The following is a 14711-nucleotide window of genomic DNA, read 5'->3' as shown; positions in this document are numbered from 1 at the left end:
CGATCTATTGCGTTATGATACAAGTAAAAATTTGTTTTGAGATAACCTAAAATATGCCTAAAGGAAAGCTTCATCCAAAAATGAAATCTTTGTCAACAATAATAACCTTCCAAACTTGTGTGTTGTTCTGTGGAACACGTAGAATTTTTTTGCAGAGTCGTTATGTGGCTCTTTCCATAAAACAACAGTTTATAATGACCATGTCTGTCAAAAGATGGTGAACAAACGAAATGAGGTGTGGAGTGGCATAATTGGGATGTATAAGTGGCAGAATTTACTTTTTTTGTATTTCTTTAAAATGTAGTGCTTTTTATAACTTTAAATCTTGGCCTGTGGATAAATAGTCAACCTATATGTTTATTTGATAGTATAATTTGAGTTATAATAAGCCAGTGTTTACAGAAATGTGATGCCACATGCATTTGGTTGAGTACCAGCCTTGGCCCCACCTCTGAAACAGATGGCTGAAAATTATTAGATGCCCTTTAGGACCGTGAAGTTTCTAGGAAGATATTAATGCTGGTCTAAAGATGCAAATGCAATGTAAATATTTTCCTTTAGCTACAGAGCCACAACCACACAGAAACCGCTGAGCCCACCTCTGTTTCTCTGCGTAATTATGGCAAAGGCAGTGGGTCTCCAATCCTCTTCATTTAAAGAGAATAATGTTGCCATCTTGTGGAGTTTAGTGGGAATGTTGTTTGGAAACAGCATGTTTGATTCTGACACCTTTTCATGGAATAAATGATTTCTTGGGCCCCCATAACAGGTCATGATGTAAATGTTATTGAGGTTTGAAATATTTTAAATCAGTTAGTATTTAATTAGTCAAAATTCTTACCTAATAATAATAATAATAATAAAATGTGGCTAATGTTGGTCATTTTTACAGACTTAAAAATATAATTTGTGGAAAATATTCTTGTTTGTCGTTAATTGTCTGAAATCTAGTGGAAATTGTTTTACTTCATCATGCATTATTTTTCTTAAAAAAAACAAACAAACAAAAAGAGATCAGTGTCTCAACTAAGAGTTAGTATAATAAAATATGATGGCTAAAGATTAAAATTCAAAATTTATTTTCACTTAATATAAACAACAGCAAAAAATATAGAGTATTTACAGTGTCTTTTCTAATGCTTTACAATATCAATTAACTGGTCAAATTATATTTGTATGGATATAAATACAGACATTTAATCTAAATGAATTTTATTTGATTATGTTATGTTATTATTTTAAAGTAAATGTGATGTAAGGTGCAGTGGTGGTTGGTTTGCTGTTTTCATGCGGTTGTGTTTCCAGCAGAGGGAGCGCTTTAGTTCTGTCTGGTCAGAGAATGTAGAGCTTTAACTAATAATTAATAATACTAATAAGTAATATCTTTGGATTTAGGGTTGAATTAAAAAACAAAAACAAAACATTTACATCAAAATACATTTCATACCATTTGAATACATTACGTATATTTCATTCTAATACTTTACAGATTAAAAGAAAACAAGCTGCTTTTCAGTATCAGACTGTATGCAGCATGCAGGTGTATTTAAATCAACACGGTTTGCATATTGAATGAAACGATCACGTGTAGATCAACTAAAACTTTTCAACTTGACTTTGAAACGGCCCTTGTAAACTAGTGTTGGTTTAGGATGTAATTATGAAGGACAGGAAGTGTGAGGCAATTCTGTGGGTCAGACGTACACCTGTCGTAGTCTTTTAAGATAAGTATCATATGACACGTGCAGTCTCTGGCTGTCTCCATGCCAACGCAGACCTTCAGCAGAAAGGGTTCCAGTGTCATAGTGAGCAGCCTGCGGTTCTTCAAACAGAAAAACTTATTTCCAGAAGACGAATGAGTAAAGGCAGTGATGTAATTCAGCATCATTTTTGCTAAATTTAAGAGCACCAGGCTGTGCTGCAGCAAATTACACCATTTAAGAATATCCATACCTGCTTATAGCAGCATCTCATATCTACTGGTGTTCCATCAGCTGTTATGAAGCTTTTACCAGATGTGGCATTCCAGGATGAAACTTTTACTACTGCTTAGATTCATCAGTCACTACATTAAAAGACTTGCATCCACTTTTTTATATAATCTGGGTTCTTTGTCCCATCCGAACATGTTTTGCACATGCTAATAAGAAGCTAATCTTCAGCTGTTATTAAGCAGTTATTCATTTCATACTGGACAGATCTCAGCCAGATCTCAGATTATTTTGTCAGTTGGTTGGTAGAGCAGAGAAATGCAGAATTATCAAAGCCGACAGAGGCAGCATGCCAAGAGGGAGAGGCAAGCTGTTCTTCCTGTCACATCAGTATTTAGAGTAAAGAGTGGGAGCAATTTACTGGTTTGTTTTGGAACAGAAACATTTTCAGTTTTCTAAATGTGAGATGCTAATGATAAATATGAGCCATCTGATGTTTAGCAGTCCTGAGATTTTATCTTCAGCTCACTAAACCAAAAGAAGCCTTTGCCAGGGATTCAGTGCCATTTTCCAAAAGGCTATCAAAATCCATTACTTTCTCTAATCATTAGTGGCACTGTACATAAACGTAAAGAAATAATTCACCCAAAAATGAAAAATTGGAGAAAATGTAGTCACCCATAGGCTTTCCAAGTTGTAGATGAGTTTGTTTTTCAACAGAACAGATGTGGAGACATTTCGCATGGGTGCCGTCAGAATGAGTGTTCAAAAAGCTGTTAAAAACATCACCACAATCTACAAGTAATCCACATGACTCCAGTCCATCAGTTAACAAAAAGTTGTGTGTTTGTAAGAAAAAGATCCATCATTAAGGGTGTTTTAAATTTAAACCATTGTTTCTGCCCAATACTCGTATTTTAGTCGGAATGAGATGAACTTGTTTCTTATAAACATGCAGCTCTTGATGGATGTTGTGTTGTGTTACTTGTAGATGTTGTGATGCTTTTATCAGCTGTTTGAATTCTAATTCTGACGGCACCCCCCCCCCCCCCCCCCCCTCCACCTTCCATTTTTTTTGTTAAACTATTCCTTTGATATGGATGCATTTTCTTTATAGTAATGAATTTATCTAAACTGCCGCCCAGAATACTCATGTTTCACAACACAGTTGTAACACAATTCAATGCAAAGGCCATTTTCAGAAAGGAAAGTGATTTTATGAATCATGTAGAATCAGGGATGTGGGAGTCTGCGTCAGGAGATAAGGAGGTGTGTGTTGGTATGCAGTGGTGGGTAGCATAAGGAGCTGGAATAATCACTCCCTGGAGAGGAGTGAGATTACAGCCCTGAGCCCACACCATCCATCCATTACATAAGAGTGGAACAGCTGCCGATCTGCAGTGTGTACATGAGCGTGTGTGTGTGCTCTCTGTGTTTCTGTGGGTTGGTCTGGGTTGGAAAGAAAGGGAGTTCATGCATAGACCGATGTGATTATGAATATGAATCTTTCTGGTTCTTCATTCTAGTTGCCTTGGAAACCAAGCAGATAAGATATTTCCTTATTGTATCTGGTACCTGATCACCTAACTAAACCCACAGCTGAAAATGCATACACTTAGAACAGATAATCAGAGTCATTGCATTCTCTAGTTAGAAATAATGCTGAATATTTTCTTTGCATTATTATGCCAATATTATATATTACACTTTTAAAGTATTGTACATCTTTCCCAATCAACACTTAAATAACTTGAATAGTTATTTAATGCAGGATTTGGGTAGAATTTGGGTAGGAAAAGGTGCGCAAGCAACAATGCAGATGACCTGAAGGCCGCTATCAAAGCAACCTGGGCTTCTATTACACCTGAGCAGTGCCACAGGCTGATTGCCTCCATGCCACGCCGCATTGATGCAGTAATTCATGCAAAAGGAGGCCCAACCAAGTATTGAGTGCATAGAAATGAACATACTTTTCAGAAGCCGGACATTTCTGTTTAAAATATACCTTTTTATTGATCTTATGTAATATTCTAATTTTCTGAGACACTGAATTTTGGGTTTTCGTTATCTGTAAGCCATAATCATCAAAATTTCAAGAAATAAAGGCTTGAAATATTTCACTCTATGTGTAATCAATCTATATACTGTAATATATGGGTTTCACTTTCTGAAATGAGTGACAAAAAATATTGACCTTTTTCACGATATTCAATTTTTTTTATTTTGTGTATGATTGGCTTATAACAAATGGTAGTTTATCTTACCTAGTTGCTCATTTTTGTTCCAGTCCCCCTTCCTGACTATTGTTTTTTTTTTTTTTCCTAAATATTATTATAAATATAGTTTCTGTGATGCAAAGCTGAAGTTTTAGCATCATTACGCCAGTCTATGTCTCACGATCCTTCAGAAGTTGTTTTAATATGCTGGTTTAGTGCTCAAGAAACATTTCTTATTATTACCAATGCTGAATATAGTTGTTAAATATTTTTGTGTAAACTGTGTAAATTTTCTTCTTTTCAGAAATCTTGGATGAGCAGAATTTTAGAAATAAAAAATCATTTCTAAATGTTTTACTGTCATTTTTGATTAATGTTTCCTTGCTGAATAGAAGCAGTCTTTTCTTTTAAAAAAGTGTACCGTATTTTCCTCAAAGAAAACTTTTATCTTTTAACTCTTGTCAAAGCCAGCCAATCAGATAAGAGCTTGTTATAGCTCTAGAAAGCCTTCCGCTTTTGCTTTCCAGTGATGTGTGCAATATACAGAGATGAGCAGTGAACTGTGGTCTGTGGGTGTGCTGTCTGAGGATGAGATTATCTGTGTTTTGGTAAATTGAGTTGTTTCCAGTCCTGTCCTGTTGTCACCCACTTGTAAATTGGTTGGGCTGCAATAATAAGCACCAGGTGCACAGACTTTTGCTTATCCCAACTGATCTCATCCAACATGCCAGCTATGCCCACCATGGTTTGAGTTCAGGGAAGGTCTCTTAGAGTGTTTGCAATCAATGAACACTTGATTAATTAACTGATTGAGCTGTCTAATTAACTAGTTTTATTTATTTATTTTTTGTAGTAGAGTCCAAAAGTCTTAGATAATTGTCATGTTATTTAACTGCAGGTTTCAAACATCATTTTCAGCCAGTTTTCTTTCTTTTGCAGTCAACGGTGAAAGCAAGTTAATCATTTTTCTAGATGAGATGTGAACTGAAAGCCGTCCACTATGTAATAATTGTTTCAAAGGGATTTGAAAGCCACTATGCTGTCAAGACTCCATCTGAACAGACTCATAATACCCGATTAGCAGATGACAAGCCTTTTATTTTACAGATTTGTCCCAACAAGACTTTTATGTCCATCTGCTAAACCACACTGCATAATGTTGATACCAATATCTCAAAAAGCAGGATGGCAAATTGTTGATATAACACTACCATTCACAGGTTTAGGACAGAATGACTTTTTAAAAATGTTTTTAAAAGAAGTCTCTTAACAAGGCTGCATGCCTAGCAGGCACCGGACGTCTATAACGTCAGGTTGATGTCGGACAGACGTTGCATTTTGGTTGAAAATGAAAATCCGGTTGACGTCAGTTTTTGACATTAATCTGACATTGACTTAACGTTGGATTTTGGTTACACAACCTAAAAACAACAAAATATGAACGTCAGCTGATGCTGGTACTGGACATCAATTTAACATTGAAATAAGACGTTGAATTTACATTGAATTTTGGTCACCCGACGTCACAACCGAAATTTAACCAAATATCAACGTTTTACGACGTTGTGTGCCTGCTGGGTGTATTTTAATCAAATTTACAGTAAAATGTAGTATTGTTAAATATTAGTACAGTTTAAAATGAGTGTTTTCTATTTTACTATGTTTTTAAATGTAATTTATTCCTGTGATGCCAAAGCTGAATTTTCAGCCTGCATTGCTCCAGTCTTCAGTGTCACATGATTCTAATATTTAGTGCTCAAGAAACATTCCTTATTATTATTATCAGTGTTGAAGACAGCTGTGCTGCTTAATATTTTTTGGAAACCATGATGCTTTTTTTTTTTAATTCTTTCATAAATAGAGCATTAAAGACAGATATAATATTACAAAAGATTTATTTTACTTTTAATCAGTTTAATGCATGATAAAAAAAATTTAGAAACACTTTGATCAAATGCTCTTGGTGGTTTGGTTTTTACATGCTGATGATTACAGTGATCAGAAAGATGGGGTTCTATCCTCATGGGCTCCGCTCTGTGCCCTGAGTTCAACTGTCACACTCTCCCAGCTGCTCTGGTCCAGCCTACAGCCAAACATACATACACACGCACAAACTTCATCAGTCGCCACCTGCTCTGTTCTTATGCATGTATAAGTAGAGACTACTTGTCACTGTTAGGCTTTCTGGGGTGAAAAAGGGGCATGTTTGAGTGCACTAAACAGCTTTACACACAACCGAAGACAAAGTGTCTGAAATAATGATAAGCTGTGTTCTTTCTGTTTGTGTGTGAGGGTGTAAGGTCATTGTATGAATTGTTGGGAACAGGAGGCCTGTGCAAGGATTAAGCTGGCTGCTCACATGCTGTTAGATCAGGCATCTGGCATTACACACACACACACACACAATACTTCTCGCTGTTTCAGTGATGACACTTTACACAACATGTCCGTGGAGAACAGAGGACTTTTACCGCTCAGTAAGTTTATTAGAAATTACTGCTGCTTTTAAACATTTTTATGTGCATGTTGTCAGTATGGGTTATTTTAACACTTTGTTTTATAATAGTATTGTTATTTCTGTTTATCAGTTGTTGAAACTTTGCATTCTTTGTTTGTCAAACTGTGTCACCCTCACCCACGTTTCTTTGAGATGTGGAATTTGCATACATTTAAATCTTTGGTCTCACTTTCAATGCATTTTTCCACTTTAGAAGCAGACACATCTTAATCACATTTTAAGTAAGCTTGTTGGTGTTTGTACCAACTGGAATGCTTGAATAAGCTATTGATATGTGTTGAACTTGCATCACTGGACCAGGCAGGCATCTGTAGGAGGAATAACAAATTGAGTCTTTTTATTAGGTTTTATTTACATGTAAATGAATTCTCTCTCTAAAATAGAATAGACTGCAAGCTGTTTGAATGATGCTTCTTTTGTTAGGTAGAAAATGCCTGTTTTGTAGTACAGCTTTGGCAACATTATATTGTCTCCCAAGCAGCTTTACATGCATTATCACATTCAAAGCACCAATGCAGACTCTCTATTATGAAATATGGTTAGCTGATTGGATGTTTTTCCTGCTAAAAACTGTTTTTGTCTGTGGATGAGTAGACATATACCACAGTTCTTCTTTCTGGTCTTCGAATCTGATTGGCTGAGAGGTCTTTCCAGCCATGAGATATTCTACCTATCACTGCAAAACTTTTCAAAGCAAGTGGTATGGCGGAGGAGCAAACCCACTATAATTTTACAAAAATATTGAATTAACAATAATAAAAAAAATTGTTTGATGAACTATAATTTTACAAAACATTTTTTAAAACACGTGTATTTTAATGTGTCATTAAAAATGCAGGTATAGAAATACTGAAATTAGAAAATGTTATTATGCTTTTTTACTTTTTAGTCAGTGTGTATGTTTGGGCATAAAAATATCTACAAAGTTACAAATCTCAAAGTCCACTCCAAAGGGAGATATTTCGTTTTTTAAAAATCCCTTTTCAAGAACTACAACGAACGGCTCATTTGGACTACAGCGTTGTTTTCCCGTGTTTGTGATATCACAAAGCGGCCCATTATAGAATATCATTAAAATAATTCCCGCTTACGTCAATTCGAATGGTTGGTCGTTTTTATATCGCTGTATTTCTGAAGGAAACCGACTGTCTTCAGAAAATTTTGGATGTTATTTTAATTTCATCTTACATGTAATGTCTGATGAAGCTGCGTTTGTGAGCGGAGCGCTGCTTTGTGTACAGCGTTAACGGAGAAACCTCGATCTCTACCATCCCAACAGCGCCTCCTGCTGGCAGGGAATGAATTTGCATAGATATGCAATAGATATTAACAGTTTCACTGCAATTCATGTTATAGATATAACAGTTTCACTGCAATTCATGTTATAGATATAACAGTTTCACTGCAATTCATGTTATAGATATAACAGTTTCACTGCAATTCATGTTATAATGTTAGAATTAAAGAACAATAAACATATTACCGTTGCACTTATCTGTACATAGTCAATGCAGTTATTTTTAAGCTGTTGTTGACATCCTATCTAAAACGTGATTTAGCCAACAATAATGTTACCACTTTAATATGTCTTGCAATATCCATGCGTGCAAAGGTTCTGCGCGATCCTCAATATTCTTGGGGTCTGAATTGATATGGCAATATTGACGAACTTGCTGCTTTGGCAAGGGGCAGGACAGTAATGAAACACCGTCTAAGCTGTTCGCCAATCACAACACACTGGGACACTAACCAATCACAACACATTTGGGTTTTTTTTTCTTTTTAAACTGTGGAATGCTTTGTATATTTTGACTGTCATCTTTTGCTGGGAACATTTCATCCATACATACCATATGGGCACTCCAAACACACAGACTGGTCTTTCTTTTATCTCTTATCTCAGAGCACAAGCTTAGTTCATTCCAAGGCAGGATCTGTAGCATTTATTATGGTGGTTGGATTCACGGCAGAGCTGCTGACTTTTACCCACCATGCATTGTGGCTTAATGTAACTGTAGCTTTTAAATCTGTGTTGTTCAGGCACTAAGATCAGAGCTCTCCAGATGGTCACTGCAAGTGCTTGCACTCTAGTTTAAATAAATCTCTGACGTCTTTGTTGAGCATCTCTCGAGGCAGGGCAGAAGAGAGTTGACCCACAATAGTGATACAGCTCACAGCACCTCCGACCTCATTTAGTATCACTTAACTTATGACTTTTGTGTCTTCTCAGAAAATGTTATACCTAGAAATACGAGAACAATTTAGGGCTGCCACTAACGACTACTTTTATTTTCGATTAATCTATCGACTAATTTATCGATGAATCTAAATGATTAATTTCCCACAAAAAAATCTACAATTTTACTTAAGAATATTTTATTAAACCAAATGAAATCCAAATTTCTATGAAATCCTTTTTTAAAGCAAAAGTAAAGTGCAACATAGAGTGCAAGAAGCAAGTGTCCGTCTCATAGTCGAAATCATTGAAATCAAAGTTCAGTAGGCTATTATAATGCAACAATGACAACATATCCACGTTCTAGTCTAATAATAAAATTATAAATCAAAAAACACTTTTTAAAGGAGTATTTACCAGAAATATTATTTACCAGAATTTATTTAGGTTAAAAATGTAAATGTGCAGTATTTCTGAAAAAAAAAAAAAAAAAAAAAAAAAAAATTATATATATATATATATATATATATATATATATATATATATATATATATATATATATATATATATATATATATATATATATATATATATATAAAATCAATTAATTGGAGATGCTTTTGATTATTAAAATGTAATGGAACCATTAAAATGGAATCCAGAAAATAATGGAAAACAGAATTTGGTACAGATAAAACTGTAAAACTCAATTAATTAGGCTTTTTGATTAATAAAATTTAATTTAACCATTAAAACAGAGTATAGAAAAATTAAAATGGAAAAAAATGAATTTGGAAATAAAACGGATTTCATAGGACCCTATATTTATATATATTTTTTTGTGGTAATAAAAATAGATGTAAGTGAACAATAGCTTTTAAAATGACTTAAAATACATATATAATAGCAATGATGCAATAATAATTAGTTCAAATAAAGTATCAAAAGCAATAAATCATATGGTTTTATTGAACAAAACTGTTAAAACACAATGTATTATAAACAATAGAGCTAATGTAGATTACACATTACAACAAAGGCCTGCAGGGGCGCCGACGGCCTGATGATTGTTTTTACACATTACTGTGCTAATCCTTGTTTAATATTGACCAAGCACCATTAATTAAAATGTCCACTTAACCTTTAATATTTGGCCATTTAGAACAGAAATGCTATAGCCGCTGTAATTAAATTAATATGTGGACATCAAACCGTGTAAACTCAGACTGAGGGTTTGAGCTTTTATTTTGAAATCGCGATATATTCTCCTGTGATTTATAAATTATTTACCTTACAAATCTGATGAAATGGCGCACGTTGCGTTCCCAGGTGAACGTTATAATAAACCCAAACTCACAGCAACATGCACAGATGAGTTTGAGATGCTCCACATGTAAATGATAACAGTTTGTGTGTGCGTCACACAGTAGCTCCAATCTTAACCTACACGCATGAAATAATTAAAGCGCATATACTGTGTTAGAACTGTATCGCATATCATTATTTAATTAAATCATAGCGTTTGTGAATTCACAATTATGCTTAATTATGATTTTTAAATGGGTTTGATATATCATGCAGCCTTGGAAAATAGTCTAATAATGTGTTTTATGGATTCTCGCCCGTGAAATGCGCCACTTCCGGTATTTGGCCGGTTAGTCAACGCGAGCAAAATGAAATAGATGATAACTGGAAGGCACAATGTTGCACGAAATTGTTAAAAACAGAGTTATCTGTTTTTGCAAACAAACCCTATCTATCTATCTATCTATCTATCTATCTATCTATCTATCTATCATCTCTCTCTCTCTCTCTCTCTCTATATACAGAATGTTTTTATAGCACAATGACCTCTTATATATCAAAATATTAAGGGAATTTGGATTTCTCAGTTCATGACCTATTTAAAATATTCCTACACATCTTATATTTATGTAAATAACTGCTTAGTTGTTGTGCAGTTATGGAGTGCAAATTAATGGAAAGCCCTATATACAGTATTTTCACATTATGATTTGACTTTGAGTCTGTTTGACTAAGCTAGCTAGAAATTTGTCTAATCACACTTTTTGACCCAGAACACAAATTAATCTGTATCATGGCTGCCGCTCAAATCTGCAGCTTTTATTTTCCGACTAAACAAGCATGTGTTTGCCTGCTCATTCTCTGTCTCTCTCTCAAAGCCCTTTACTTACTGTGCTGGATTCATTTAAATGCCAATGAATCAATCTAATAAATTGCCTGTATTTAATTTGATCTGCTGCCAGCTAGAGATTGTTGTTTTTTGATAAAAAAAAAAAAAAAAGTAGACAAAGTGTAGTGTGGAAACTACTACAGAGTTTGAGTAGGTATTAAAGGTCCCATATTGTCAAAACTGAAATTCCCTGGCTTTTTTCATTATAACAGAGATCTAGGGGCTATGTAACTACAGCTGTAGTCGGTTTTTGTCTGGCAGTGGCAGCTAGTATGCGATTGTATTACGTCGATGTATTACGTCGATTCTGGCACCCAACATCACAACAAGATGATATTCGCTCCTTATGTAGCCGAATCTGCTTTGGTTTGAATAGGCCACCTCCAGGGCAATTTTACCTTTGTTTTGCTTACAGCTTAGCGCAGTGACGTAATTGTGACGTCGGTCCTACATGACCCTAGTTACCTGTGGTTGGCCTAGCGGTGCGTCACTCAGAAAACAACAGGCCAATCAGAAGATAGGCTCATGAATATTAATTAGACAGGCCAAATCGACCTGTTTTTATCAGAGCTCATGAGAAAGGAGCTGTAAAAATATATTGAGATGGTTTTTGGTACTTATACCGCGAATATATATTCATAAGCACATCAAAACCTAGAATAAATCTCCAGAAAGGTTTACAATATGGGACCTTTAAAAAGACATTTATAGTGTGTTTTTCTCTCTCTCTCTCTCGCTCTCTTTATTTGCATAGATATCCAGGAGTTTTATGAAGTGACCCTGCTGAACTCTCAGAAGAGCTGTGAGCAGAAGCTGGTGGAGGTCAATCACATGACTGAGCAGTGGGAACACACTGCCACCAACTCAACCTCACCCACAGAGGGTCCGCAGCCAGCCTCCACACCGCCAGAGGTGAGACAAAAAAAAAAAAAAAACAAAAAAAAAAACTATAACAATCATTTTAATTATTTATTTTAGGAGGTCTTAAATTGGAGTATGGAAAATTGTGATACTGCCTAAAGTGATTGTTAAACTTCAAAAGGCTATGATTTCATTAAATAAACAACGAGCGCTGCGCGTACAAATCAAAACGCTGCATAGTGCATTCTACAGGCTAGACTAATTGTTTCAGAACATTTCACAATCAATGGATACCGTGCATTGATACCTAGCAATTGCTTATGATATACTAATGATAAATTATGACAATGTTTACCTTATGGTGTTATGGTATTCATCTTTTTGAATGAGCAGCCAGTAATAATGAAACAGACTTTTCAAAATAAGACTCTGTCACGGTGCACACACGAGGGAGGACACAGGAACCCACAGACGAGGATGTAAACTCAAATAATAGTCCTTTACTGGAGACATCAAGGCAGGGCAAGACACAGACATCCAACACTGGGGAGTAACGAGTAGACCAGACAACACGAAACTCAACAAGCAGGAACTTAAATACACGCGCTAATGAGACAAACACACCTGAACAGAATGAACTAATAATCACATGAAACTAGGACAGGAAACAAACCAAATAAGGAAACATGAGGCGGGAACACATGACAGACACGACAGAACCCTGACAGACTCACATGTGATATTCGCCTCAATCGCATCTTCGGCGCAAGTTGAAAAATTTTAACTCAAGCAGAAAATTTGCATTATGCATTGTCACGCACTCTAATCAAAGAGCTTATTGATGCATTCAGTTTGACATGTCCATTTGTGTCAGAAAATGGTTTTTATTGTTTGTATGTTTTTATTTACGCGAGTGACACAAAAACATCCCGTGAGTAGTGCAATGCAAATATTAAATGTATTTGTTAGATGAAAGTATCGGCACAGCGATTAATACAGTTTGTTATACAGTGTTTATACATTTTCAAGTATTAACAATAACAGAATTATTAAAACCTAATGTGTAACTTTTTGTGTCCTAATACATACATACATGCCAAACTTTACTTAAGGTTTGGTCTAGCAAATGACTTAAAGATTTTATCAAATTTACTGAGACAATGAGATGGAGACATTTGAGAGCATAGAGAAAAAATATGTATTGTCTGGGAAATTATTTTACATATGTCTTCAAATAAGAAGTTATCTAAAGGATGAGATTAAAATAAAATCTTTAGATGATATTCACCCTCTGTTGCGTTTTATGATTAAAGTTAGTAAAATTAATAGACTATATAACTTGAATAAATAATATTTTCAAAGAAATTAAGGATGGGGGTTTATATAATATTAAAACAAAATGGGAAATTGAATTAGACAATAAAATAACAGAAAGAGATTGGAAACAAAGTTTAATATAAAATTAAATCTCCATATTGACAAGAATATGCTTGTAAAATTAGTATGCAGTATTGTATAACACCAGAAATATCTACCAAATATAATCATTTATTTTCAGGCTGTTGGAGAAGTTGTGATTAACTTAAAGCTCATTACACTCATATATTTTATACTTCAACAGGACAGAAGTAATTCGGGTAATAGAAGAATTTTATAATAAAAAGTAAAAGTTGTAGATAGCATGTTTGTGCCTCTATTCTGCCTCTAGGCGACTGACTACATGTGTCCCTCATGTCAAAATATCTGTGTTCTGGCAGAGCTAAAAGTCATTTGATGGTTTATTTTGAATCTTTATGAAGTCTATAGCTTGTTGTGTAGGCCAGTTGAAGAGAGGACAGTCCCCTTGGGGAGGTTTTATTTCTCAGCATAGAGTCAATTGACTCTCGTAACTTCAGTGACTCCTCGTTGTTTTACTGTGCTGTTTTTGGAAGCATAAAGTAGACATTAATGTGCATAAAATACATTAAAGACATTAAAGAAATCTTGTTCTTATCTCATGTGATTTTCTTTTTAATTTTCTCTTAAAATACTGGAAAAGCACCCTGTAAGTGTTTGAGGCCTTGTCCATCATGTGCGTGATGACGTTGAGTGGAAAGACCTGTGACAGTATAATTAAAGGCAGTGAATGAAGTGTAGATATCTGAAGAATACAAATGGCTCCACAGAGCTGTATGCAGGCAGCTCTCTTTGTCTTCTCAGACGCTGGTGAATTCTGCAGCATTGCTCAGGACTGCTGACACATCAGCACTCACAAAAGCATAAAACATGTCAGTCAAACACCTACTGATAAAATGGTACAAGTGTACTAGAGACTTCATGTGATTATACCGGACTGAAAAGGGCCTCAGACGAGATTCTTGTTGCTCAGCGGATTGCTTTTAAAAATGCAGAGCACAGCGATTAAGATAAGCTTGTTGTATTTTAAATAACTGCATAATTAAATACAAAACTTAATCTCAATTTCAAATAAGCAGTATGTTTCCATGTCTGAAATATGATTTATATATTCCTATATTGCTTGGTGTTTTTATTTATTGTGTAGTATTTTGTCAGGTTGGTAACTGTTTGTTTTATTGTACTATTGCACAAGCAGTCGGCAATTTATATTCAGTATATTTTTTGCGTCCAGCCACTAGGCGGAAGCTGTCTCTGTGTTAGCTGTGTGTCTCTCATGGTCTCATAAAACACAAGGACGTGATGACATCAGCATCTTTAAATATGTAGATGACCTCACTGAGCATTTACACTTTGACATACAAAACAAGGTAGCTATTACATAATAAAATTCACAAAAACCAATGCACTTCTTATGTTA

At 34.9% G+C, this 14711-nt stretch overlaps 1 protein-coding gene across 1 annotated transcript in view; it reads left to right on the top strand.

Annotated features, from left to right (window-relative positions):
* The window catches only part of LOC306864446 (disks large homolog 2), a 224042-nt gene that overhangs the window by 5362 nt on the left and 203969 nt on the right, over positions 1-14711 (top strand). The window contains exon 3 of the mRNA XM_079408462.1: positions 11790-11947. Coding sequence (XP_079264588.1) covers positions 11790-11947 — 158 coding nt within the window. The remainder of the gene's footprint in view (positions 1-11789; positions 11948-14711) is intronic.

The sequence above is a fragment of the Barbus barbus genome (genome assembly GCF_936440315.1).
Source record: "Barbus barbus genome assembly, chromosome: 45".
In the NCBI taxonomy this organism is placed as follows: Eukaryota; Metazoa; Chordata; class Actinopteri; order Cypriniformes; family Cyprinidae; genus Barbus; species Barbus barbus.
Note: the sequence above shows the minus strand (reverse complement) of the source record. Positions and strands in the feature narration are given on the sequence as shown.